The sequence below is a fragment of the Haliaeetus leucocephalus genome, unplaced genomic scaffold (assembly GCF_000737465.1).
Source record: "Haliaeetus leucocephalus isolate CR32 unplaced genomic scaffold, Haliaeetus_leucocephalus-4.0 Scaffold155, whole genome shotgun sequence".
Classification (NCBI taxonomy): Eukaryota; Metazoa; Chordata; class Aves; order Accipitriformes; family Accipitridae; genus Haliaeetus; species Haliaeetus leucocephalus.
In genome coordinates this window covers 1734913-1759951 of record NW_010972591.1, presented here as the reverse complement: position 1 = coordinate 1759951, position 25039 = coordinate 1734913, and the positions used below count along the sequence as shown (strand labels likewise).

The 25039-nt window shown below is 39.9% G+C and overlaps 1 protein-coding gene across 1 annotated transcript in view; it reads right to left on the bottom strand.

Annotated features, from left to right (window-relative positions):
* PDGFD (platelet derived growth factor D) overlaps positions 1-25039 on the bottom strand; it is a 144259-nt gene that overhangs the window by 16401 nt on the left and 102819 nt on the right. The window contains exons 4-5 of the mRNA XM_010562116.1: positions 15112-15171; positions 10272-10473 (exon numbers count right to left, since the gene is read on the bottom strand). Of these exons, the coding sequence (XP_010560418.1) occupies positions 10272-10473; positions 15112-15171 (262 nt within the window). The remainder of the gene's footprint in view (positions 1-10271; positions 10474-15111; positions 15172-25039) is intronic.

Here is a 25039-nt window from a genome sequence, read left to right as displayed (position 1 = left end):
AGTCCAGAGAATATTGATTTCTTTGTTTTAACAGATGATATTTTCTTCTCTGCTGTCATTCTCCAAAGCCACCCCTTCTCATTGCAGGCTCTCAGGGTAATTCTTCTTGCAGGGAAGTGTTTCCCACTCCTCTAAATGTTCTCATCAGGACCTTTGCTACCAGCTTTGCTTACTGATAAAGCAAAGAGGTATGTGGCTACTATTCATTTCAGCCAATTCATGTGAAGTAATAATTAACCAAAGGAAGAAGAGGGCAGAAAATATTCTGCCTTCATGATTAATGAGATTTTTTGAGGGGAAAGCTTGGATCTTCCACACTCTGGCACTGCAGCAGTCCAGGGGAATAGATACTGATGTGAGAAGGCTCCTACTAGGACAGGCTGGCTGTGGACTAGAATGGCATTTGCTGAAGGTGCATCTCTAGAAAGAGCTAGAATAAAATGCTCAAAGGCTTAATTCAGCTTTAATTCAGATGAGGTAACATAGGAAACAAGGCTTCCAGTAGCAAACTGGTCATTAAAGAGGGCCCAGACCCAGGTCACATGAACTGACACCTGTGTCCAGGAGATGTCCAGGAGACTGAACAAAATTTGTTCTATCACAGATGAAATTTCCCCTGAGGCTCAACAGTCCTTCTTCCTGCATTGAGACGATACCTATTACCACTGCTGCATTATCAATGCAGAAATGAGTCTTTGTAATGAGACTGGCAGAGAGGGAAAGCACCAGCATTTAAAGGACTGGGGTGGGGGGGCTTTCCTGCAGAGAGCATATTATATCCATCACAGTGTTACACATATTATTAGCTTCAGTACTTAAGCTGCTCAATTTAAATGGCAAGGGGTGACCTGGCAAAGGGCTTTCACTGGAGGGAAGGCTTTGCTTACTAGCCTTCAAAAGCCTAGTTTTGATGACTTTCAGAAGTCTTTGCAGGGCTTTTTAGGCTGTAGCTGAATCAGTACAGAGAGCTGTTGACTTGCTCGAAGCATAGGAGAGAATAATCAGATAATTAGGATAATTTTTTTCTCTATGCAGTATGAGGGACTCAGCTGTTTTCAATGAGGGGTCAAAACTTTCTCCAGATGCATTCTTCAGGAATTCTGAAATCAACCAGTAGCAAAATACATTTATTTAGTGTATTTTTCTATGATGAACTATATTTGAAAAACTTATAGGAAATTTTCAAATGGAAAATTGCATTAATTCTCCTTGGTATCATACTCAAGGCATTCTGATCCTGACTTATTAGCATCTTTCAGAACCCCAAATCCCAGAGTTATCAGTTAAGATGGGAATTCTCTGCACTTTGCCGTATCTCAGGTATCAGAGTCCAGGTTGAAATGGACAAATACAATAGCAGAAAGGTCTTATTTTAGTGATGCTGAAATCATGAAAACAAATAACTTCAAGCAGAGTAGGAGAGACTAAATAAAGGGTTTAAGAGATACACAAGTTATCCTCCATATAAATTCATCTGGAGGTAAACACCTACGCTCTTTTTGACTTTCCTCTACAGAAATCCAGTGCTTGGTGGGATAGGGTGAACGCACAATGACTTCTGTGAACAGTGTATACTGTACTTTGGTAGCATCACACTGACACCCAAGAACAGTTCCTGTTGCCTAATTAGCTTTAGACCATGGTTTGCAGCCCCCTAACAAAAGAACACATTTTGCTCTGAACAACTCTCTCTGCTGAAAGCTTTGACATGCATTTTTCCCTGTCTTGGGATTGTTTTAGTGTCTGGAGCCAGTCCATTTCCTCATCCGTATAACAATGAGATTTTACAGTACAGTCAGTTTCATGCATCACTTCACTGCTGTGACTAAAATGTAACCGAGCCTTGGTGTGATTGGTGTGAAATCCTGCTGCTTTACTTATCAAGGACTGAAACCGCTGGAGTCCTTAATTTAAAACTAGAACTAAAAGGTTCTGTAGACTGGATGCAAATAACTTCAAAGTATTATTACAGAATGTCTGCATCAGAGATTCAATTTGAAGGCAAGGCAGACATAAAAGATGCACTGGAGCAGTAAGCTGGATACTTGGGGTACAGTGTTTGCCCCCTCCTCCCCCTTAAATCCATCCTCATTTCACATAGTGCTATGGCATGTGCTTACCTTGAAACATTGATCTTCATCAGAGGTAAGCACTGAAATTAGGCACTGCAGCTAATACCATGTCTTATTCAGAAGGGACAGCCTTAAAGATTGGAGAGAAAACCTGTGCTGCTGTCACTGACTAATTTTAAAAAGACAGGCAGTCTGTTAGGATTTCTTTTAACACTTTATCTGTTCCAAATTCATACATGGCCCTAACATTGTCATATCTGAACAATTTACACTTTTTTTCATGTATCAGCCACAGACCGGAGCTGAGGCATAAGAGATGGTAGCCACCTTGCCATGGTATTCCTATACCACATGTCAAGGCCATCTATAAGTAAGGCAAGAAGGATTCAGGCAGGTGCTGAACAGTCAGCCTAACCTCAGCCCATGGTAAAATTAAGGGGTAAACCCTCCTGGAAGCAATGTCCAAGCACGTGAAAGACCGGAGGGTGGCTAGGAATAGATTTACCAAGGGCAAATCGTGATGGACCAAGCTGAGAGTCTGCTGGATGAGGTGAAAACAGGAGAGGCATCTGCTGATTTTGACAGTGATCCATAGCATCCTTGCAACCATACTGCTGAGATATAATGGGATAGGTGGACTACAAATTTGGTAGATAACTGGAAGGTCCAAGAGGCTTGACCGAAATGGTCAGCAATTCCAAGTACAGCTGGTGGCTGGTTACTAGCAGTGTTCCCCAGGGGATAACTCTGGGGCCAATACTGCTAAAGATCTTCACTAATGATCTGAACAATAGAATGATGTGAACCCTCAGCAAGGTTGTCAGTGACATTACATTAGGGAAATTTGTCCACGTACTGCAGGGCTGCCTTTCAGAAGGACCTTAGCAGGCTGGAGAAATGTGCTGCCAAGAATGTCATGAGGTTCAGTGATGACAAATGGAAATTCCTGCACCTGACATGGAATAACCCCATGCATCAGTCCAGACTGGGCACACACTGGATAAGCAGAAGCTTTGCAGAAAAAGCCTTGGCATCCTAGTAGACAGCAGGTTAAATATGAGTCAGCTGCTTGCCTTGCAGTGACAGAGGCTGCACACTGAGCTGCATTAGGAAGAATGTGGCAGCAGGTTGAGGGAGATGAATACTCCCCTTCTTTCAGCTCCTGTGAACCTGCATCTGGAGTACTGTGTCCAGTTTTGAGCCCCCTCCAGCAGAAGAGAATGATGAACAAACTAGGAGTTCAGTGAAGGGTGACCATGATGGTTAAGGTGCTGGTCCAAAACAGCCACTGTGAGGCTAAGGGAACCAGATTTGTTTAGTCTGGAAAGAAGACTAAGAGGGGTTCTAATAATCATCTCCAGCTATCTAAAAGGGGCTACAGGGATGATGGAGCCAGTCTCTTCTTGGATGTGCACAGCAAAAATACAAGGGGCAAAAAACACAAGTTGCAGCAAGGGACATTTCAGTAAGCTCTAAAGAAAAACTAATCACGATGAGGGTGGTCAAACACTGGGACAAGTTATCCAAAAGCTTGTGGAATTGCTCCAGTTGGAAATATTCAAAACTTGACCAGAGAAGGCCCTAAGTAACCTGAATTAACTTCAAGGGCAGTCCTGCACTGAGCAGAGTTTTGGATGAGATGATCCACAGAGTGGCCTTGTAACCAAAATTATTCTGTTAATCTATGATTGATACTAAGCTGCCACAATGCCTATATGTCTGCTGTCCTTCCTAAAAGGGTATTGACATCACTATCCATATGGACAGATAAGGTTTAAAAGTTTGATTTTTGTCTGTTATGAAGGCAATGTGGATGTGTGGAACCAGATTTCAGCAAGACACTCAGCACCAGACTATGCTGATGACAGGCCACATTAAGAATCATCTGTATGTAGACAAACTATAAAGCTTAGATCCTCAGAGATGTTAACATAACTCTCTCACTGAAGGGACTTGCCCACATTATGCAGGGAATGTGTGCAGAGACTTCTGAGCCACTGACCATCCTCCCCTGGATGTCAAGCACAAATCTGCATCTCCTTGAGCCTCCTGCCAAAGGCATGCAAACCGGTGCCAATTCTGCTAAAATTTCTAACTCTTGTGCTCTTTTTGGCAGCTAAAGAGATGTACTCATGAAAGGGGCCTGCACTTGTTCGCTTGCCCCTGTTCATATTTTGTGCATCAGCAAGGAATGGAACTGCAGTGTGGTTGGAGTATCGAGTGTCAAGTGGGGATCCAGAGCTCAGTTCTAGTTTGACTCTCATCCCTTTCATGTGTGGCTTACAGTTTTTAACAAAGATGTTGTGCTGCTGTTTTAATTTTGACTCTTGGCTTTAAAAAAATTCCTCGTATAGAGCATGGAATTTCTGAGAGACTTATGAATGTACTGAAACCTATCTCCCCAGGATACACGCCCCACTAGCAGAAAGGTGTGTGCCAGGGCTGTGTCAGGTAGAGTAGCGGTACTGTACAAGCAGTCAAAGATTCAGAGCAGTGCTGTAGCTGACTGAAGCTATGGTGTGGTTGAACTTGAGTTGGAAAATGCAGTCCCAAACATATGACAAAGTCACATCTCCCACTGGTTAAATCACCTAAATGCACTGACACTGATGAAATTATTCTTCTCCATACCAAATGTTAACCAAACCCTGTGGCTTTTAGACTTCAACCCACATGGTTGATGGTTTTCACTATTCCACTGCACATGCTTAATGATACCACAATAAGCACTTTGTTAAATACACCTGAAAGCTTTGGGAGCTGTCCAAGTCTTTCTCATGGGAGCTGCAGAGAAGATGCTGCAATTTGGATTTACTACAGAATCACAATGCCAAGACAAACCTCCTCAATACAGGAACTATTATTTTAGAGGAATGAGAGATCAGAATTTCAGTGGGATTATAACTGTCCGCATGAAACAAGGTTCACAATATATAGGGTTATTATAGACTAGCAAACCAATTATCAGCTGTGGTATGGGTCAAGTAGTAAAAGCAGGCCAAACTATCAGTGTCATAAATGGACATAGCTTCATTGAAATCAGTGGAATTGAACAGCTTATTCCAGTGATAAATAATATGCTGCAAGTTTCACTAGCATTTTAAAGAAGGGTTTAATAAGAAAAGCTTTCACTGCAGTGACCGACAATAATGTCACATAAAGCATGAGGGAAAATCTCATTTGTCACAGAGGGGGAAGAGTACGGATATAGATCTGAATTAGACTGTGAAATGAATGAATGTGTGTAGTTTGCATGCAACAGGCAACTTGGTTCCGAACTAAAGAAGGGTGGAAGAAATACCCTGTTTTTTACGCACAGGGAATACTTTAAATTAGCAGCTATTTGAGAAGGTATTCCATATACTTGGAATATTCACATTTGCCATGAATGAACAGGCATTCAGCATTTGTGATGCCTGCACTCCCTCCCTGTCTGGTATACTGAAACTTGCTGGCAGCCATCCCAGGACCTTTCAAGGAAGAGTACATGGACATTTGCAGTAATTTATTTGCCACTGTTTGCAAACCCCTGAGAAATTACATTCCCGAGTTAAAATTTTAACTTCTTGCTAGACCATTGTAAGTAGTGACAATTAAAAACTATTGTTAAGGACATGGCAAAACTTGCCTGATCTTGGAAACCTGTTTGGCAATAGCAGAAACATTCCATGAAGACTTGTGGTCTCATCTCGCTACTTTCCTAGAGAGCAGTGTGGCTATGCCAGCAAGTGTTTATTTATTTAACTTGTAAAGCTGTCATTGCAGACAGATGTTATTGCAAGAATGACCCACCTGATTAATTTCTTCTGATAGCCAAAGGCTTCTTGCATACCATTTCCAAAAAAGAAAATGAGCTCAGAGGCATGTGTAGTCTTGTTAATTACCAGAATGTATCAATCTACATGTGTACAAAAAAACCCCCAAACCCAAAACCCATTCCTTTTCAAAGATGACCCCTTTCTGTAGGTACCATCCCCTAGACATTTGGATCTACTTCTATGATGAGAAACAGTGAACTTTTTCTTCCTCCTTTCTTCATTTGTACACAAGCCAATTCACAGGCAGAGGTCTTTTTAAAATTATAAAGCCTTTTTCAATAGGATGTAAAACTTTAGAGTGAACAACAAAAGATAAATGCAAACAAGCATGTGGGAAAAGCTAATGTTTAACTGATGATTGGAACTGTTTACAACAGTATCTCTGAGGAGCTCTTCTAATATTATCAAGCAGATACATTGATGCTTTCAAAAATTTAAACTGTAGGATGACGAGGTGTCCTTCAAACACATCTGGAAGCTTCTTATTATTCTTTTAGAGAGAAACCTATTTGTGTAGAAGTTCAACATAATTGTAGAGTATGGCTGTTTTCTTTTTTATATCTACCTGTGTTCTTGCTAAGAACAGTATTAAATAACCCAATAACCAGTGATATCCTTTTAGAGATGTTTTATATTTGTAATAGCCAAATTATTATGACACTACAACATATTACAGCAATGCAAAAGGAATTCTTTTAAAGGATATACTTTATTTGGTATGACCTGCTTTTTTTCCTAAGAGTCTAGGATAAGCTTAAGGCTGAATATTCATACTTTCAGAGTTTCTAAAATGCAGCAATGGCTAGCAAACTTTTTTGAGTATATTTACAACTGCTGCAAAGGTTATTTGAAACATCTACTTGTCATATTTCCATGTAGGAGGTGTACACTGCAGTTTATACTTTATACAAGGCCTCTCATTTAAGGATTTTGAAAATGTGAACGCGTGTCTTCCCCCTTCTGTTCTGCCCTTTTCTGCCAGTCCGGGTTTCACTGCAATTCTATAGTTAACTTTTACTGGAGTGGTTAACAGCAAACCTCACTAAACCTATGTAGAATTAAATTTCAAACTTTGTGTGGTTATTAGTGAGACACACCTCATACCAGTATCTCACTTCAATAGTGAAAATAGAAATGCATTTAACTCAATGAGTTGCATCAGTGTTGTTGAGGTGTGAGATCAGATTTTGTAGATGGAATGGAGTTATCATACATATAGATTTAATTGAACACACTCTTCATCTTTAAGGTTCTTGCAGGAGGTATCCAGGGAGGGATTGATCTGTATAAATGTATATTGATGTGTATAAATACATGATGGGAGGGAGTAAAGAAGGTGGAGCCAGAGTCTTTGTTGAAAGGACAAGAGGTACTGGACTCAAATTGTAACATAGGAAAACCTACTTAAACATTAAAAAAAAAAAACAACTTTTTTTTTGTTTGTCCAGGACGTGGTCAAACACAGGTTGTCCAGAGAGGTTGTGCAGTCTCCATCCTTGGAGATATTCAAAACCTGACTGGACATGGTCCCAAGCAACCTGCTGTTGGTGACCCTGCCTTGAGCAGGGGGGTTGGACTAGACAAACTCCTGAGAAGCCTTCCCACTTCATCTATTCTGTGATTCTGTGAGTTTCAGCTATGCTATAATACTGTACTTCTTATTTCCTTGACCCCGATCCTTATCTTTGTAGATTATTGATTGTCAAATTAAGAAAACATACCATTTAAATATCATTTATCACATATCCCTGTTATCAGAATTGGTATTCAGCAACACTGCCTCTTAAGCTCAATTTTGTGGCACAATTTGGTATGGGCAAAGAGTTGGATAGGAGCGAAATCATTAGTGATTCATTTATACCATTTATATGACATGTTCTGAAAATGCTGTGAAAGATAGGCAGAGATTACATCAAATTGTTCTTATCTGCCTCAGGGCTGTTCTAACTAAGGATAAAAAATAAAACCCAAGCTGGAAGCAGAAACAGATATATATCTGAAATAAATGATGATATAATCTATTGCTCTCTTCACTACAAGGTCATCCCAGTGCCTCTAAACATTCTTCAGAGATCCACAGAGTCTGTGTTTAAAACCCACCAAGCATTTCTAATTTAAGTACTTGTTAAAGTTATTCCCTACTCCTGACATCATCCAAGAACAAGCCTTTAATCTTGTCAGAAGTTTAGGACTAAATAAAAATTCTTAACTGAATTTTTTTAAGGATTTGATTGTGGTGAGGTACTTTTGTCCAGAGGGCTGCTAACAGTCAGGGAATTTGGCCTTTAGTTTGAAGACAAAAGAAAAACTGTTATAAAACTTTTTTTCTTATTCCTGTAACCAGAACAACAAAAAAATCCTATTAAAATAAATCAAGTGTTAAAATAATAATGGGAAAACTCTTTATGTTTTTTTATAGTGTTTTGTTACACAAGAAGCTGAATTACATTTACACGAAATGGAGAAACCTTTATGCATCTGAATTTTCTAAGCACTACCAGATCAGACTGATACCTCTAGCCTACATGATCAGCATCAATAAAGAAGCAAATGCTATTTTATATATATGTGGTCATTTAAATATATGGGGTACTAGGCCAAGTATGATCTGAGAGTCAAATCAAAACTGGAAAGCAGAACCAGTACAGGATCCAGGTTTCTAATCAGCTTCTATTAAAATCAAAACAGACCCTTTATTTCTTTTGTATACATGTCTATTGGTGCCTAATCCAGCCTGGGAATAAGGGGGACACAGATCACATTTCACAGACCCCTAAATGAGATCAAACTGATCTCAGAAGTGACGCAGTGGCAGTTAGGTGATGTTTTTCACAAAACACGGGCTGTTGTGGTTGCCTGAAATTTCTGATGTGCCAAAAGGGAACAAAGAAAAGGGGTTCAGTTTTCACTGAGTGGGTGCTCAGGGCTTTATCGCAGATGCCTTTGAAGTGCTGAGCCCAAAACCAGAGACGGCCAACATATCTTGGAAACTGTATGCCAAGTTGGCTGCGCATTTGCTAATACATTGTATGTGCCTGAGGTTATTCTCCTGCACAAAGGTCAACAGCCATGGGACAGCCCACATCCCTACCATTTATCTCTTACTCTGCAAGACAAGGTGGCCACATGTAAACTACCCACCAGGAATGGCAGCTGGCCTCTGACAACTCCTGGTTCACGCCCAGCAATGACCTGGGAGAAAGACACTTGGCTTAGGCCAAAACTAAGCAGAGACCAGGCTGACAATTTAGCAATATGGTGATTGGATTTCAGGGCCTGGGAACACTCCTTGACACTATTTGCCCTCATACAGATGCAGCCTATATATCCTTTTTAAAATCAAAGCCTCATCATTTGATAGCAAGTAAGTTACAAACACAGAATTAAAATCCTCTCTCTCATGCTTAACATAGGGGGGATGGGATTTGAGATGCAAATAAATGGTAGATTGCACAGAATCAGAACTATGATTTGGGCATTACGATTTTAAAGTTATAAAGAAGAATGCACATGAATACATAAGTTGGAAATGGAAGACAATATGAGCAAGACAACTCAAATAAAATATTTCACTTCAGATCTTCTGTGAAAACTACAGCAACTGTCATCCTGGAGAACCCCAACACACCTCCTAGATCTGTACTTGCACACAAAGGGCAATTTTATCAGGCCCTTCAGTGCATGGTTACCCCAGAGCATGACTGTCTCTTTTAAAAGTGTTTCTTTATCATTATGGGTTTGTACTGCTAACTTAACATCCCTTTGCTTTACCATTTGGTGGATTATTTGAACTAACAGAAGGAAACAAGAAACATAACCCAGAAATATGTGCTTTGCTCAGTTACAGACAATGATGTTAAACCATAATAATGTTCCCCACCAACATAATGAAAAAGTGAGATGTTCACATCCTAAAAAACCAGCTGCACATACAGGTGTCTGCACCAGATGCTTCCCTAAGCACAATGTGATAAAAGTGATTATTCCTCACTCAACAGAGAACAATCCCTAAGCAGGGTATTTAAAGGAGGATGATAGTGCAGGTAATTAGGAGCCCCATGCCTTACACACAAAGCAAGGGCTTTAAGAGAGTGAAGCTGAGAACCATCTGTCCTTTACACATGGGCCTATGTTTTTATTTGTGAATTCATCATGACGATGGGCAGTTTTCAGTCTGATTTCTCAGGCGAGATTCTACTCAGTCAGAAAATGGTTAAGGATTAAATGACTTATCCCTGGTTTTAATAGGTGGTACCTTGCCCTGTGACTCCAACAGGAACACGGGCACCAGAATCTAATACCTGACCAATGGACATTTCTATGAGGAGTGAAGGAATATCCTGGTCTTGCCCCCAAGTATGTATATAGTGTCTTTTCCTACCTTTGGACTTCCTGTCATGGTAGCTCCTGCCTCGATAATGGTGGCCACTGTCTGTGTACAAATTCTCAAGATCTTCTTGCCAGGAGTCCGGGTTAAAGTGTTTGAGCAGATCCTCCACTGTGTCAAATGCAGCAATGGTCTGATCCAGTGCTTCCGCTGTGAGCGTAGGGTCAGTCACTGATGGAGAGGGATAGGATACCCCCTAAGAGTGACATACATCTCAGTGTACTTGGAATAAGTTACAGCACCACTTAGAACAACTGAAAACAGTTACTGAGAAACTTGTCTCATTATTGACTGAAACAGCTACTTTGGGCCATCTTTTGAAGTCCTTAGCTGGGCCAGGCTTTGTTATGCCTGTGTTTTCTTTTTGAAAGGAGAAGAAACACCAAGGACTTCCCAAGCAAATCCTGGAGGAGGTGCAGGGAGTGGAAGCACTGCCACTGCTGGACTGTCAACATGCACACCCACTCCTCAAAGGGGATGATGGTGTGCACATATACAAAGTTGTAATGGAAATGTCTTTTGAAATGACTGTGATGGGCATGACCATAGAACAGAGGTGCCTTGTAGTGCTGGGCTGGTGCCTTCACAGTTCTGCCAGCTCTGCTGGTAAATCCATAATAGGCAGATCAGAAACCACAGCAGAGAAAGACAAAGGCAACAAGTCCACTAGACTGTCTTTCTTTCCCTGTCAATTTGGACAACAAATTTGGCTTGGTTAAAGACTTGAAAAGATGGCCATTTATTCTCAGGAATTCAATGTATTGTGAAACACCGATAAATGCCAATTGTCCCGCTCTTTTACCAAAAATACAAGTTACTAAGCAAACAAGAAAAAATGTGATATTTGGATCTCAGCAAGGTAACAATGAATATTGGGATTACTGACATAGTGATATCCTCACAGTTATATCATAATATCAAAGGGAATATTATTTCCCACCAGGAAGGGCCAGGTACCATTCTCTGAGCGTATATGGTTCCCACTGAACTTGTGGCACAACTGGACTTTGACAGAAAGATTGTAAAAATTTCATTTTTACTGGAGAGGACTTTAAACATTTTTAATAATAATTATTTAGAATCACAATTTTTCCCTTGTCCAAGCACAAAGGCTAATATTATGTGTAAAATATGTGCAAGAAAAACTATTAATGCAGATCTGTTACTTTATAAAGGACCACAATCAAAATACCTGATTTTGTCCAATGAGAAGCATAATATAGCACAAGAGTTGTTTGGATTTTGGTCTTAGAATTTAAAACATTGGAGGAAAAACCCTAGAAATCCTCTTTTCTCATGAAACCCAGCTCTGAAGTAATGTAGCAGAAATATGCCATTTAAAATTAATGGCTCCCCAAAATAATTTTTTTGCCTCATCTCCCAAGTAAATGCATATGTTAAACTATTAATCTTTGGATTAACTTCACTTGGTTGGGTAGTAATGGGAAGGTCAACTGATTTGAGTAAAGTTACTCACTTGTTTGCAGGATTGTGTCCTTCAATGCTTACCAAAATAGTTTTAAAGCATATATGTCTTCTAAAATAAAACAGTTGTCTTTAACAGTAAGTTATATCACAAAAGTAACAATCCTTGATATTTTACTGCATATGTTTGCTGAAAGTATTAACGGTCCAAATTATTCAAAACAAGAAAGAGGAGAAATAGAAAACATTACAATAGTGCGGTGAAGAAAGCATAGCTGTGCTTCATTGCTTATAATGAACAGCACAAGAAGCTTCAGAGGGTGCACTTGTAACTGCAATGCCTCTACAATGCAGTGCTAAATGAGACAAAGTGCAGATGGCTGTAAAAATTCATGACCCACTAAAAGAGAAGGCGTACCTCAAAGCATCTCTCCTGACTTCTAAGTGGCTTGGTATAGAGACCATCAGAGAGGTGGGAGCGGCAGGAGTTGAAAAGCTCACACCAGTAAAATGAACACAGCATTGTTATCTAAAACAATGCTGCAGGACAGACTGTGCTGCGGGTGGGTATTGTGCAGTGTGCTAACACAGTCTTCGAGGTTACAAAAGAAAAATGCACCCAAATGCTACTTGCTTACTGAGGAGTCATCTGTGACTGCAGCCCAACAGGGAAATGTCAGTCCCCAACTGCCTTTCAAAAGTGAGGGAGATGGTGCAAGGATGCTGAAGAAACATCAGCATAAAAATCAGGCCATAGGTGTGTGGCTTAGATGATGCAAAATTTTTCTTCATGTGTTCAACTGTGCATTTCATTACAGAACTACAGGTCAGGTTGTGAATTTGCGGGGCATTTCAAACTCATACAAGCAGCAGGGATTCCCCATTTTCTTTTCATATAAAAGTTCCTACTCAAGAGATTTGTGCAACCTCGTTCACACACAGAAGAAAGCTTAACTTTTTCTCAGTGACAGCCAAGTCAGGAGGAATTATTTCAACAGCTCAGATAACCTGCTGGCAGGGACATCATGTGACAGGCCCAAAAGCAACTTCAAAGCCTGCCAACCCAACTGCTTCTCTTTTGACCTGCCAGGAACAAGGCGCTAGCTTTGGAAGATCTTGCGCTTGTCGTAATCTGGCTTCTGAGATTGCATCCAAAGAGAGGGCAAGAGGAAGAGTGAAATGCAAGAAGCAATGAAGAGCAAAGATCTTCCATGTTATGTACCTCTTCTACGTTTCTTAAAAGCTCTGAACGCATTTTTCATTTCATGGGATACAAAGTATCTTTTTTTTGTCAGTGCTCTTACCCTTAATTTCTGTTCCCCTGTTCTTTTCTATTTTCTAGCTGTATTGTGAAGCTGACAGGGAGTTCAATGTGCATCACAGTTGTCTGTTGGTCATAACATTACTTCACAACTAATGGAAACTAACCTAATAAGGTGTGAATTTTGTTTCCTTTTTTTCTGGGTTTGTCATGCTGGGTTAAGGGCAGAAGTATTGGTCTTTGCTTTCTGAGAAAAAAAAACCCAAAATATGATTCTGTGATATGACCTCAGCCATGGAAGAAAGAATTTGCTCACTCTCAAATTTTCATTCTGAGTTGTAATGTATCCAGATCCTAAAATGAATCTTTGGGTTGCCTGTGGGTTTGAGGGGCAAAACTTAGATCTGCCATGTTAACTGAGTATCAGCAGAACTGAGTATCAGTATGCCAGCTTGTCGGCAACTGACAGGTCTGAGTTTGTCCTTCCGTCCCTCAGGACCATAGCAGGATCCCTGAACCTTTCTCTCCTGAAGAATTTGAATGTCCTCAGACTTTTTCCTTGGTGCCTTTGGGAAAAATTACTCAACCTCTCCACCTTATTTTCCCTCAGGATAAGAGAGGGCTAGTGGGTGCAATGCATGCCCGGTGGAAGAAGGTATGTTTTATTAGACAGGGGATAGTATGGCAAAACCCAATGAAACTGGGGTTCTCCTTCTGGTTTAGCTGTAGGTCTCCATGTGACCTTGGGCATCAGCTTGCTACCTGTAATATTTGTACTGAACTTCCCTACCTGTAACACATTAACAACAACTTTTCAGAAACAAATAGATGTGAAAGATAAATAAACTTTTTTTTTTCAGTACAAAAAGAATACTGGATTATTGTTTGGTGTATTGTGTATCTTAAAATGTTAAGGAGGATAACTAACATGGCGTTTACCACATACTAGATCTCATTTTCATAGTTACCTGATGAGGGAGCCCTAGGCTTACACTTTTAAACATCAGCCTACCATATTTTTAAACAAAATATTCTATCACATAGATTTTTTTTTTTGCAACACCATATTAGAATGAAAAATGAGTTTATGTCTTTCAGTAAAACAGTGTTTTAGCATCTCCTGCTTGGCACATCCAGTGGATTTCAGCCCTGCTAACATTACTACTCAGGACTTCCAGCACAATTAGTTCAAGGCTACCAATGCATTGTATCATGAAGGAAAAGTGTCATTTGCAAACTCAGAGGCAAACACGAGTGAGATTGGCTTAACTTCTTCCAATTTTGGCAATACAGAATTTTCTCTCACTGCCTGGCTTGGACACTAATCAGTAGAATTTACGTGTATTTTATTTACTGCTCCTCCACTGGCAACTCCTGGTAGCTACTTTAACAAATACGCCATCACTGAACCCTCTTCCATGAATGCTCCAAAGACTGGTCTCAAGTCTGCTTTGAGCACTTGTCCTCATCTCATGTGTTTTAAGAGTTTACAAGAGCTGTGGCATGGTGCTGACCAGCCAGCAGAGTGCACAGAAGAGGACTGCCCATATTACAAATTCTGATGCTACATTGCCACTCCCCAGCATTTAACTTGGGAAATGAAAGAGGGGACGGATTTTTGGCCAATGATACAAATCAAATATAATGAAGAGAAAAATTGAATTTTATACTGGATTACTTGTTTTCCTTATTTTTTTTCCCTGTCACATTTCACTGCTGAATATGGAGACTTCAGAGAGAAGATTTTATTACAAACACTTAAAAAAAATCTCAGTATTGATAATGAAAAGCTAGATCCATTTTCCTGCCAGCCTGTTTTAAGTATAGTCTTCTATTTATGTCAAGATATTTTACAACTGAAGATTGTAAGGAGTTTATATCTTGTATTTTCATCTTGGCAGGATGAGTTTGAAAGCAAGAAAAGTTTCCCAATGGCTGTCTCATGTGGTTACAACAGCTGATGGCATATCCTGAAACTTTTATCCTTAAAAACACACTGGTTGACTCCAGTATGGGTTGGATAAACACTTATTTCATCCTCTGCCAAAGGTGAATATATGGTTCCTCTGTGCAGGTGCCATTTCAGTGAGTTGGATTCAAGCCATCCTATCAACCCATCCATGGGCAAAATAGTAACAAATTACTTACTGAGACAGAGCTTGTGACTGACTCCCAGTTGGTTTCTGAGGCTGCATGTTGGAAATCATCCTAAGGGGAAAAACCCACAGTAAAAATCATCATTAAGGCAATGTCCTAAATTAACTGCAGAATCTAAAGTATGTTTCAGCATTCAACATCTGTCACCTTTTTCAACCCTCTTTAATGCAAGAGGTCATTGCCATGTGTCATTCCTAAATAATACTACTTCCATTCAGGTTCCTCCATTTTCATTGTTTATAAACTAGCTCCTTGTGAGCTTGCTGGGGCAAGAATAGGTATTATTATTATTTGTAATATGATATACACTGCTTTGCATAGCAGGACCTAATCTGGTCAAGGCCATTACATTTATCTTCCAACATAAACATTAAACACCAATTCTGTATGTCTACAATTGGAGTATTAATGATGTCCCCAAAACTGATCCGTTCTGGAAAGACTGTGGACATGCTAATACCCCGGTACTACTTAGCCAAGGTGAAAAGCAGGGTAATCTAATCCATTTGAAATGTAGTCCTGACATGACTGTACTGCTTTTGGTGCTTGTGTTGAACAGGACTTGATCATCTGTGCAGAGCATTGAATGGCACTATGTCCTTTACATCAAAAAATGCAGGCACAGTACATTCACATTAGAAGTGTCATCGCACAAAACCTCTGGGCATTTATGATTAATTTGAGCAGAGGGATGGGATTCATCTCATCTACCTTTGGACATCTACAAAGCAAACATCTGAGCTAGTCGCTCTTGTTTCCATTTACAGTCAACTAAAAGTAGCAATTTTAGGGTGCAAATTATCTCATCTATTTTAGAAGCTTAATTTGGGATGACATTGCATCCTAAAAACGCTTTTTTCTCTCCGTTGTCTATAAAGTGAGCCTGTGAGGACTAGCTTAGACACAGATGTCAAAATTGTATATATTGATATGTGGTCACCCGAATCCCAATCCACATGTCTGACCAGTGATGGGCAATCATTACTTAAATAATGAAGAAGCCATTTCTTTAATCTTTTGGCAGCTTTACTAATTTCCAGCTGGAATAATTAAACCATGAAAAATGGAAAAAAAGGCAGGATTACAGAATGGTTAATAAACACACACATGCAGTGAATAGCTAATGAACAGCATGAATAGGCAGGTAAGGAAAGTGGACTGAAGTGACAGCATATCAAGTTTTTAATTTCTAATAACAGAATTTATAATGAAAGGATTTAAAGAAGATGGACTAATGCCTGGGCTCACCATTTACACTGACTCAGTATCTGCTGTACGGTTTTTTAAGTTGGCAACTGAAAGTGAAAATGGAAGGGTAGCTGCTCAGCTGATGCTCTCTAGAGTCCATGCTGCATTGGACTGTACATATATGCATATATTCAATTATTTCTTAGGAATGGAAAAGAGAAAATTGATCACATATTATGCTAATTAGTCAGTAAAATTCTCCTTTGGTCAAGAAGGAACAGAGACGCTTTCAGATCCAGACTCAATATATGTGGTAATTTAATGTTTTCATTTGCTATAGAAAAATAGTCAGGTGTCTCAAAAGTCACAAAATTGTTTATTCAATATTGTTACTGTTTCTTCTTCCTTAAAATGTTATTTCCTCTCAAATTTCAGGAAGCAAAACTTTAGTGATTTATTCAGTACTTAAGCTTAGTAGAAGTTAAGAAACGCTATCACACTGTAGTGTCCCTAGATGACCACTGAAACTGCAGGGCTATTAAAAAATTAATAATTGAAGTAGTCATTTTCTTCTAGGAATACAGAAGCAAAACATTATTGGTGAAATTTTTAATGCAGTTTTTTTTATAAACAGTAAAGAGATTTGCAAATGCTATGATCAGGTCATAAATAATACAGGAGCAGTGGGCTACCTTGGCCACATTCTCTACACATTTGGTTGCCCAGTTCTTGACAAGTCACGATTTAAAGTACATAAAAATGGATTTGAAAAGCTCATGGATCCTCTGGTAATGGTTGCCAGTTGCAAAACTTGGAAATAATTTCCTCTCTGTCATTAGCTTCCATTTAGCACTTCCAAAAAAAGTGGCATTGAGTTCTGAGGCATTATTTTAAAACAGAAACAATCTGCCTCATTGAATGTCTGGAGAAGACTGTAGGCAAGGAATAATTTTGTGTTTGAAGTGACGGTCCCCTTGTGTTATCTAATTGTAGATATCAAAACCGTATCTTTAGTCTATGATTCTTTGAGATGGTTGATGCCAGGGAACCCCTCCAAAACCCTGAGAAAGACATGTGTACCACCTGCTTCTTGGATCTCAAACCTGATGACTGCACATTTTGACTCTGATTATATTTCATCTGCATAAACTATTCACAACTATATGGCTTTGTTCCACCATTACTCAAGGCAGCTGCAGTCATTCTTGGCTTCTTGGAGCTTTCAACCTCTACAGTTTGAAGATTATTATTATCTATGGCTTCTGCTTGCAGCTATTTCAAGTAATAATATCAAAGTGGTTCTCATCATTACAAAATCCTCTCCTCCATTCTCACCATTGTCCCTAGTAGAACCTGAAGGACAAACCTATTTTCAGTGCTATCTGTTCAATTCATACTACCTTGTTTATGTGAATTTGCATGTGATCACTTGGCTATTTTCTTCATTACTTAAAATGACATTAAAACTTTTAGTTAAAACATAAAAAAATATTACATGTTTTTTAGCTGAAAACTGGAAAAACAGGGTGGTAATAATCTGGCTACATCACCCTGACAACAGTGCTTTTATTTTCGTATGTGTGTCATGGTAACATAACAACATCACATGAGACTTCGGCAAAGTATTGCATTAACTGTTCTACAAGCAGCAAAAATACAGGAAAAACAACAGGGCTAGCCATCACTTTTATTTTATTGAAGAAAATCGACTTCCATACCTCAACTTCCAAAATTACACTTCAGCAAGACAAATCCTGAGTCAGTCCTTAGAGTTAGATATGTAAGGACATGGATATATTGTTCTTGGCTCTGTTTCAGACAAAGATAAACTACTCTCTCCTTCACAGACTGACTTAGTCTATAGCCTGTCTCGCACCAGTCATCTCCATTAAGTGACACAGAGTCATGGGGAATACTCTTTGTTTCACCTAGGGCTTTCAGGAGTAGAGATCATGAGGCAAAATCACTGCTATCAAGTATATATGAGACTGCAGAGCCCAATAGCACTGGTTGCTGAAGAAGATGGTTTGCAGCCTGGGGGTCAGTGACCTGCAGCAGCACAGGCTCTGCTGGGCTCAAGCCATGGGGTTTGGCAGGGGCAGTAGGAACAGGGAGGCATCAGGAAGACACACCAGGGATGAGGCTGGGAAGCTCGCCAGTTTGAGAAGCATGTTGTCCATGACTCACTTTGCTGTACCACAAATATGGCAAACATGTTAGTCCTCCCAGCCATGCTGAATTACTGCCTGGTCCTCAAATTAAAAGCAAGAAGCACTTTCTAACATTTCTGTGATTCTTCATTTCTTACATACTTTCTCACTGTAGGCCAGTCTTTTGTCAGCTTGGTGCTTGTCATCTATGAGGCATGATGCCTGGGAGAGGCAATAATTGCCACAGGATGGGCACAACACACAGGCAGCTCTCTCCAGTGAAAAGAAGCAGCTCCATATGTCTGTAAGCTCCTCTCTAAACTGTTTCTCCTAATCTACAGGTCTCTGGGGTGATTGGATTAGATTTGGTCAAAGATTGTTTATCTGCCAAACCAACTATAAGCTATGGCTAATAAAAGCTGAGGTGACGCTCTCCACTTCAGGGTGTGGGAAAGGTTCACAAAAGAGTTGTGGTTAAGAAAAGCCCAGACAGCATCCTAGACTGATGTTTAGGGCCTACTGGTTTAATAAGGTCCTCCCTTGAAGGAGCAACCTTCTCTACTGTGACCTTGTCATGGGAGTAGGAGAGAAGTGAGGGAGGGAAGGGTAAAAATGCAGGCATGTCCTTGGGGCAAGTAAACATGAGAAAGAGGAAGAAAGAAACAAACTAAGGAAAACTTAACACAGAAAAGCTGAAAGTGTTTGACTCTGTCTGTGGTCACCCCCATTTGTGGTATTTAGATGCCATAGCTATAAAAGAGAAGCAGCTTCTAGAAATTTGCAGAAGAACAGGGCTAAGGGGTGTACTGAGGCACAGAGCAGATTCTGCAAAAGCAAATCAGAGGTGAAATGGGGCATGTTCAAAGAGGTCCAGTACAGAAACAAAAAGAAGTCGGGATCTCTCACTGAAACGTAAGCATTAGGGAGTAGGACAGTGGAAGGTCTCTAAGGAAAATCTAGGGTAAATTACAACTTGAAGAAGAAGTGATGAAATTATCCTAACATTTAAATTAAGAAAAGGAAACTCAATGATAACTATTTTTGAACAATAGTCAACATGCATCTATTGCATTCAGCATTGTTTGCAGACAGGTAGCTGATAAACAGATAAACTTGCACTTGTAGTTAGCAATAATAATTACAATAATCTAGAAATAAGGTCTTTCTTTTTTTCCCTGTAACAAGCAATAACACCAATATTTTCCCTGATCATTGAATTTCTAAATATTACATTTTATATACAAAGTGACAGGTATATCAAGCAAATACACCCCAAACTCAGAACACAATGTGTAACAGCAAAGGTGTTAGGTAAGTAAGAGGCAAAAGAAAAGTCAGTTCCATTCCAAAAAATGCTGTGATAAATACTCAAGCTTGTATACTTCCACTGATTATTTATAATTTCTTATGTAGCATTTTAGTACACTCCAATTTCTATTGTTAAAGACAAATAAAAGCATAGAGACGTACATTTGAAATATCTTTTTCTTTTACCATACTTTCAATTCATCACATTGCTAGGTTTCATTTTCATATCCATATCAGAATGGTATTTATTACCACTTCTCCTAAGGATGCTGAAAGATACCTATTTTCCTACAAAAGGCTACTCACTAGGAAGTCAGAGGCTGCATTTTTCTTACCTACAGTAATGGCCAAACCACTGCTCTGTTCAATGTTGGTGACCAGGCTTTAAAATAAAAGATGCTGAATTTGGAAAGCATGCAACAATGATTATTCATAATCTGGAAATCATGCCTTGCAATGAAACACTAAATGGAGGCCAGTGTCTTTCAAGAAGATTAGAGGTAACTTAACCTTGTCTCTCCAGATAATAACCTGTAGTTACCAATGTCAGCAAGCTCTTTTCTCTAGCAGTGCAAACATTTAACAAAATCAGGTGGCTGGTAATCTGAAGGCAGTAATATTCAAACTGGAAGTACAAGCAAATTTTACCACTGAAGGCAACTATTACTGGAACAGATAAGAAATGAACAAATAACTTTACCCATACTGAATTTTTGTTGTCTGTGTTTTGTTGTCATCCTAAAAGGCAGGCCATCCATGACACCACTATTTTAAAGTCAGTAACAAAAGGTGAGACAGCCACCAAAGTGTCTGATCCTAAATGTGATAGTATGATTCTTGCCCTTTAAAAAAAAGACATAAATTGAGCTTCTGAAGCCCAGTTGCCACTACATATCAGTAGCTACAACCTTATCAGTTATGACTAAGTTAATACTAGTGCAAAATGACATATAAAATCACTCTTGATTTGTTCTGACACATTTACTAGCTATAATTGAGCGGGAAGAACAAGATACTTAAAATTTCAAAAGTTTAAAGCTGTAATAATATTTTAGGTTAACTGCAGTTTAATACATTTATTTATGAAAATTGAAGTAAAACTGAAGCAGAAAAATATATTTAATAACAGTTACGTTTGGTCAATAGTTCTCTTCATCCTTCACCTAGTTTTGGAATTAGGCATTGGTGGGTGTGTATTATTAGAGTGCCCAAGACACTGACATTTAAATGATCTCTCTAAAAAGCCAGATAATACTTGTTCAAACGAGACAATAGCTATGCCTTTGAAAAATCAGATGTCATCTAACACTACACTGCCCATGAACACCCTCTTTGATGCACATACCCGCAAGAGAGTGCACAGGACTTCACTGCCATGCTGTGCTAATTGTGCATTACCTTTAATTCTTCTATTTATCACAGAGGCCTGTCCTTATATCTCCATGTGCAAGGGATTTCATTTGCTAATACCTACTCTGGTGCATACTGCACTTAAGCAATTGTAAACAAAATATAAATCAAATAACATTCATTGTAAATACTCTGCAATCCCTCCTTTGCCATTTTTACATGATCGGCAAATTTTACTTCTGCAATTAAGCACTGGGACACAAAACTTGAGAGGCTCTTCCAGGTCATCACTTCCAAAACCCTCAGACTGGTTGGCTGTTTCCAAGCTAAATTTATCTTAATTGTACTTATGTAAGTGCCAGCTTTGTCCTTTTCTTCCTCTCCCAAGTTTGCTTCCTGCAGTACTTCTGAAGAGATGTTATATCTCCTCTCAGCATCCGTTTTATTACACTAAGTAAGCCAAGTTGTCTTGGCCCTCAGTAAGAAATGTCCTCTTTTCCCCTGACTGTCCTGCAGCTGTTCCCTGAACACAGTCCAAGAAAGATGTGGTTGCTCTGTACTACGGGGACCAAAACAGTACAAAGTATTCCAGAAAAGATGCAACTACCGCCTCATTGGTCCTATGCCTAGTACACCCAGAAACTTTCTTCTCCCCTCTTTGCTAACCGGTGAGATGACATGTAACAGCAAATATTTTTGTTAATAATCTCTATATGAGTGACTTCTTTGCTCTTTTTGGGCTGTTGCTTTTCACTGCAAATCAGTTGTCCAGTGCTCAAGGTCACCCAGTTCTCCTCTCCAATACTCTGATTTTCTCATTCATGAGCAATGCACTTCAGCTCTGTGTGCATTGCAAAAGCCATTAAAATGCTACTCTGAGAGGCTGTGCTCTGGTCCCTAAAAAACCCTGAAAATAAAACCGATCATAAGACCAATCCTTTAGAAACTCCCATTAGCGAGCTCTCCCTGGCTGGATACTCCCTTTTGCATTACAGTACGCTGTCTCCCCTTTGACTGCCTTGTGGTTCTTTTATTAATTGCCATGTCCTCCAGGGTAAGTGATTGTTTCCTGCATGGCACTGGGTGAGATGCTCCTCTGAAGTCCAATTAGATTTGCTATACAGCATTTCCTTCCCCTCTAGCCTATCCTCCAGTCTGGCATGAACTTCTTTTATCAAAGACACATGGAGTTTTTTTCTAGTTTCCTGTATCTTTCACCACCTTCTCTGCTGATAAGTGCCCCGTAAGCTTTCTAGGTCAGACTAACGAGCAGGCACTTGCCCTGGCCACTCTCCTGCCGTTGACGCTATAGGCTACCACTGCATTTACTGTTTCCCTGTGAGCACCGGCTCACCTTATTGCATCCAGGGATGCAAGCCAGGTGCGTTAAGCTAAGACTGTGGCTGCTCCCTTTATGTTACTATTGTATAGAGAGACAGAGTTACTTTCAGCAGTGACTCTTCGTGCCTTATGGTCTGCAGTGCCCATCTCTTGGCAGTGACAGTGGAGGGTGCTGAAGGCAATTGGGCTCCTTGCTCACCTTGGTTCAGTGTTTAAGCACACCTGGGCCACGGTGCCAGCCCATTTTGCAGAGCTTGCTGGTCCCCCAGTGATGCCCCATGCCAGCTCTTCCAGGGCAGTGGGGAGCGGACAGCAAGAGGGATCCTGGTCAGTGCGATGCTGCGCATCAGAATGGTGTTGGGGAGCTGCCAGGTGAAAAAGAGCTTGGGAGGAGTGACCCCAGGAGCCAAAAACTTGCTCCCAGGTCAGAGTCCAGTGCCCTTGAGAGGACTTTGGTGAACTTCTGCCACGCTGAGTGACAGGTTTTTGGAAGCAGCCTCCCTGGTAATAGGTGAATCTGCCCTGAGCAAAACTGAAAAAGCTGACACTTCACTTGCCCGGTAGTGTCCAGGTGGGCAAAAAAGTCTTTCAGAGTTAACAGAAGGCAGTGACAGCTGGTTATTTCAGGCCCTCCTTCTTGGTGTGACTCATACCAAACAGGAGTGTACTGAGAGGCCCCAGTACTAGGGTTAGAAGGAAAAATATTAATGAAAGAAAACCTCCTAGGAGCAAGCTATTAATTTTCTTCCTTCTTTCCACTTCATTTTTTACCTATTTTTTATAGATTTAAGCACACTCTATAATCAGTGGAAAATAATCATTAACAAATACAGCCTAATTTCATTTAATATTCCAAGTTTTCCATTGTTCTACCAGGAGGATCTGCTAAGTGCTCTGACATGCACGCTCACATTTTCAGATGTGATTTAGGAGAAACATGGGAGGAATAATAATAATAATGAAAAACTCTAATGGAGCTAAGCAAATTTAATTCCAAAGCTGAGGACACAATGTAAAAAGGTACCAGTAAGGGACATTAGCTGTCCTAGCAGCAATCCCAGCCTATTGATTTTTTGTGAAGGATCCATTTGTTTTTGAGCTCTCTCCCAGAGGATGCCGTTTAATTCTGCAGCAAGCATGCAGCAGGAGCATGTGTTATGTTTCACAGATAATGCAAAGCAAAACAATTTGTTCACCCTCCTGCTTTGACTGGAAGGCATTGCGTTTTCTAGGACAACAAAAAAGGACTACTATACAAACTTTCTAAGATGATAACAATAATCATAAAAATAGAAAGAATACATAATCTCTGAAGAATACAAGAACCATTTTCTCTTAGCTTTTCCAGGTTTTTGATGGGATCAAAAGCAGCTGATTTATTGCAAACAGCATGGGGTACTGCTTACTGGGAATTTCTTTTAACTTGAGTTTCATCAAACAGCTAGAGTAAGGAAAAAAACCTATTCAGACTAGACTTCCAGCCCCAGATCTATTCCTAAAAAATGCCATTGCTGTTAAAACTAAATACAAGTACCTTAGGAACAGTCACACTTCTTATTTCTCTTATGCATTATTCTTACAAATATCAATTATAAGTAACACTACAAACAAAGACTAGGTAAAAAGAAAACACCTTACATTTGCCACATTTTTGTAAACAATCTCACTAAACCATGTTATCAGTTTTGGGATTATCTTACCAAAAGCCAGCCTGGGAAACCCTTCTAAACACCAAACTGAGACCGTTATCTCAGGACCAGGAAGGTGTGTACTGGGTCAGAATTAGTATGTGATACATTTTATTTAAATTCTGACTAAATACAAGCATAACCAAATAGACTAAGGATGGCTGTAGAATTACAATAGGCTAAATATTTTTCAAGCAACGAAAATCAAGAGGAACAGGTTTTTTCAGTTTTGTACTAATGACCTGGAAAATGTCACAGAAGTTGAAGCTGAGGAAAAAAAAAAAACGTTGGGAAAAGAAAATAAAAAGAAGTTGTAAACACCATTTAATACAAAGAAATATGCTGGGACTACCAGAGGTCAGAAGCAGAGGCAGAAAAGAAAAATAAGCTTTCATTTAGAAGAATGCAAATGGAGAAAAAGGTACAAGCCATAAACTCTATTTGGTGGCACACACGGACTCATAACTCGTGCCAAGAGCCTGGGCTGAGCAAAGAAGAAAAACATGAAACTAACCTGCAGTGTGACATGGTGGCACAGCACGCAGGGTGACTTATGCCTGCACACACAGAGATCTCCTCCAGGGCGTGGGGAGATGCTCTCCCCATACCAAAGCGATGGACACCACACCACCACAGACCACCACCTCCCAGCAAACCATGGGCAGAGGTGGGGCCTCTCCTCACTGTGTGAACATCTGCATGTCTTCACCACCTTCCCACAGGTGCAGGACAGGGTTGTGCTCAGAAGAGTGCGAGGTCTGTAGGTGCAAGCGGCTTCTCTGGAAACTGAAGATGGGTATGCTCCAGACAACAGGCACAGCCAGTTAATTCTAACCTACTTGGGTGTGGTATCAGTATCAATAAAAATTGCAGGAGGTAGCTTCATACTGCATC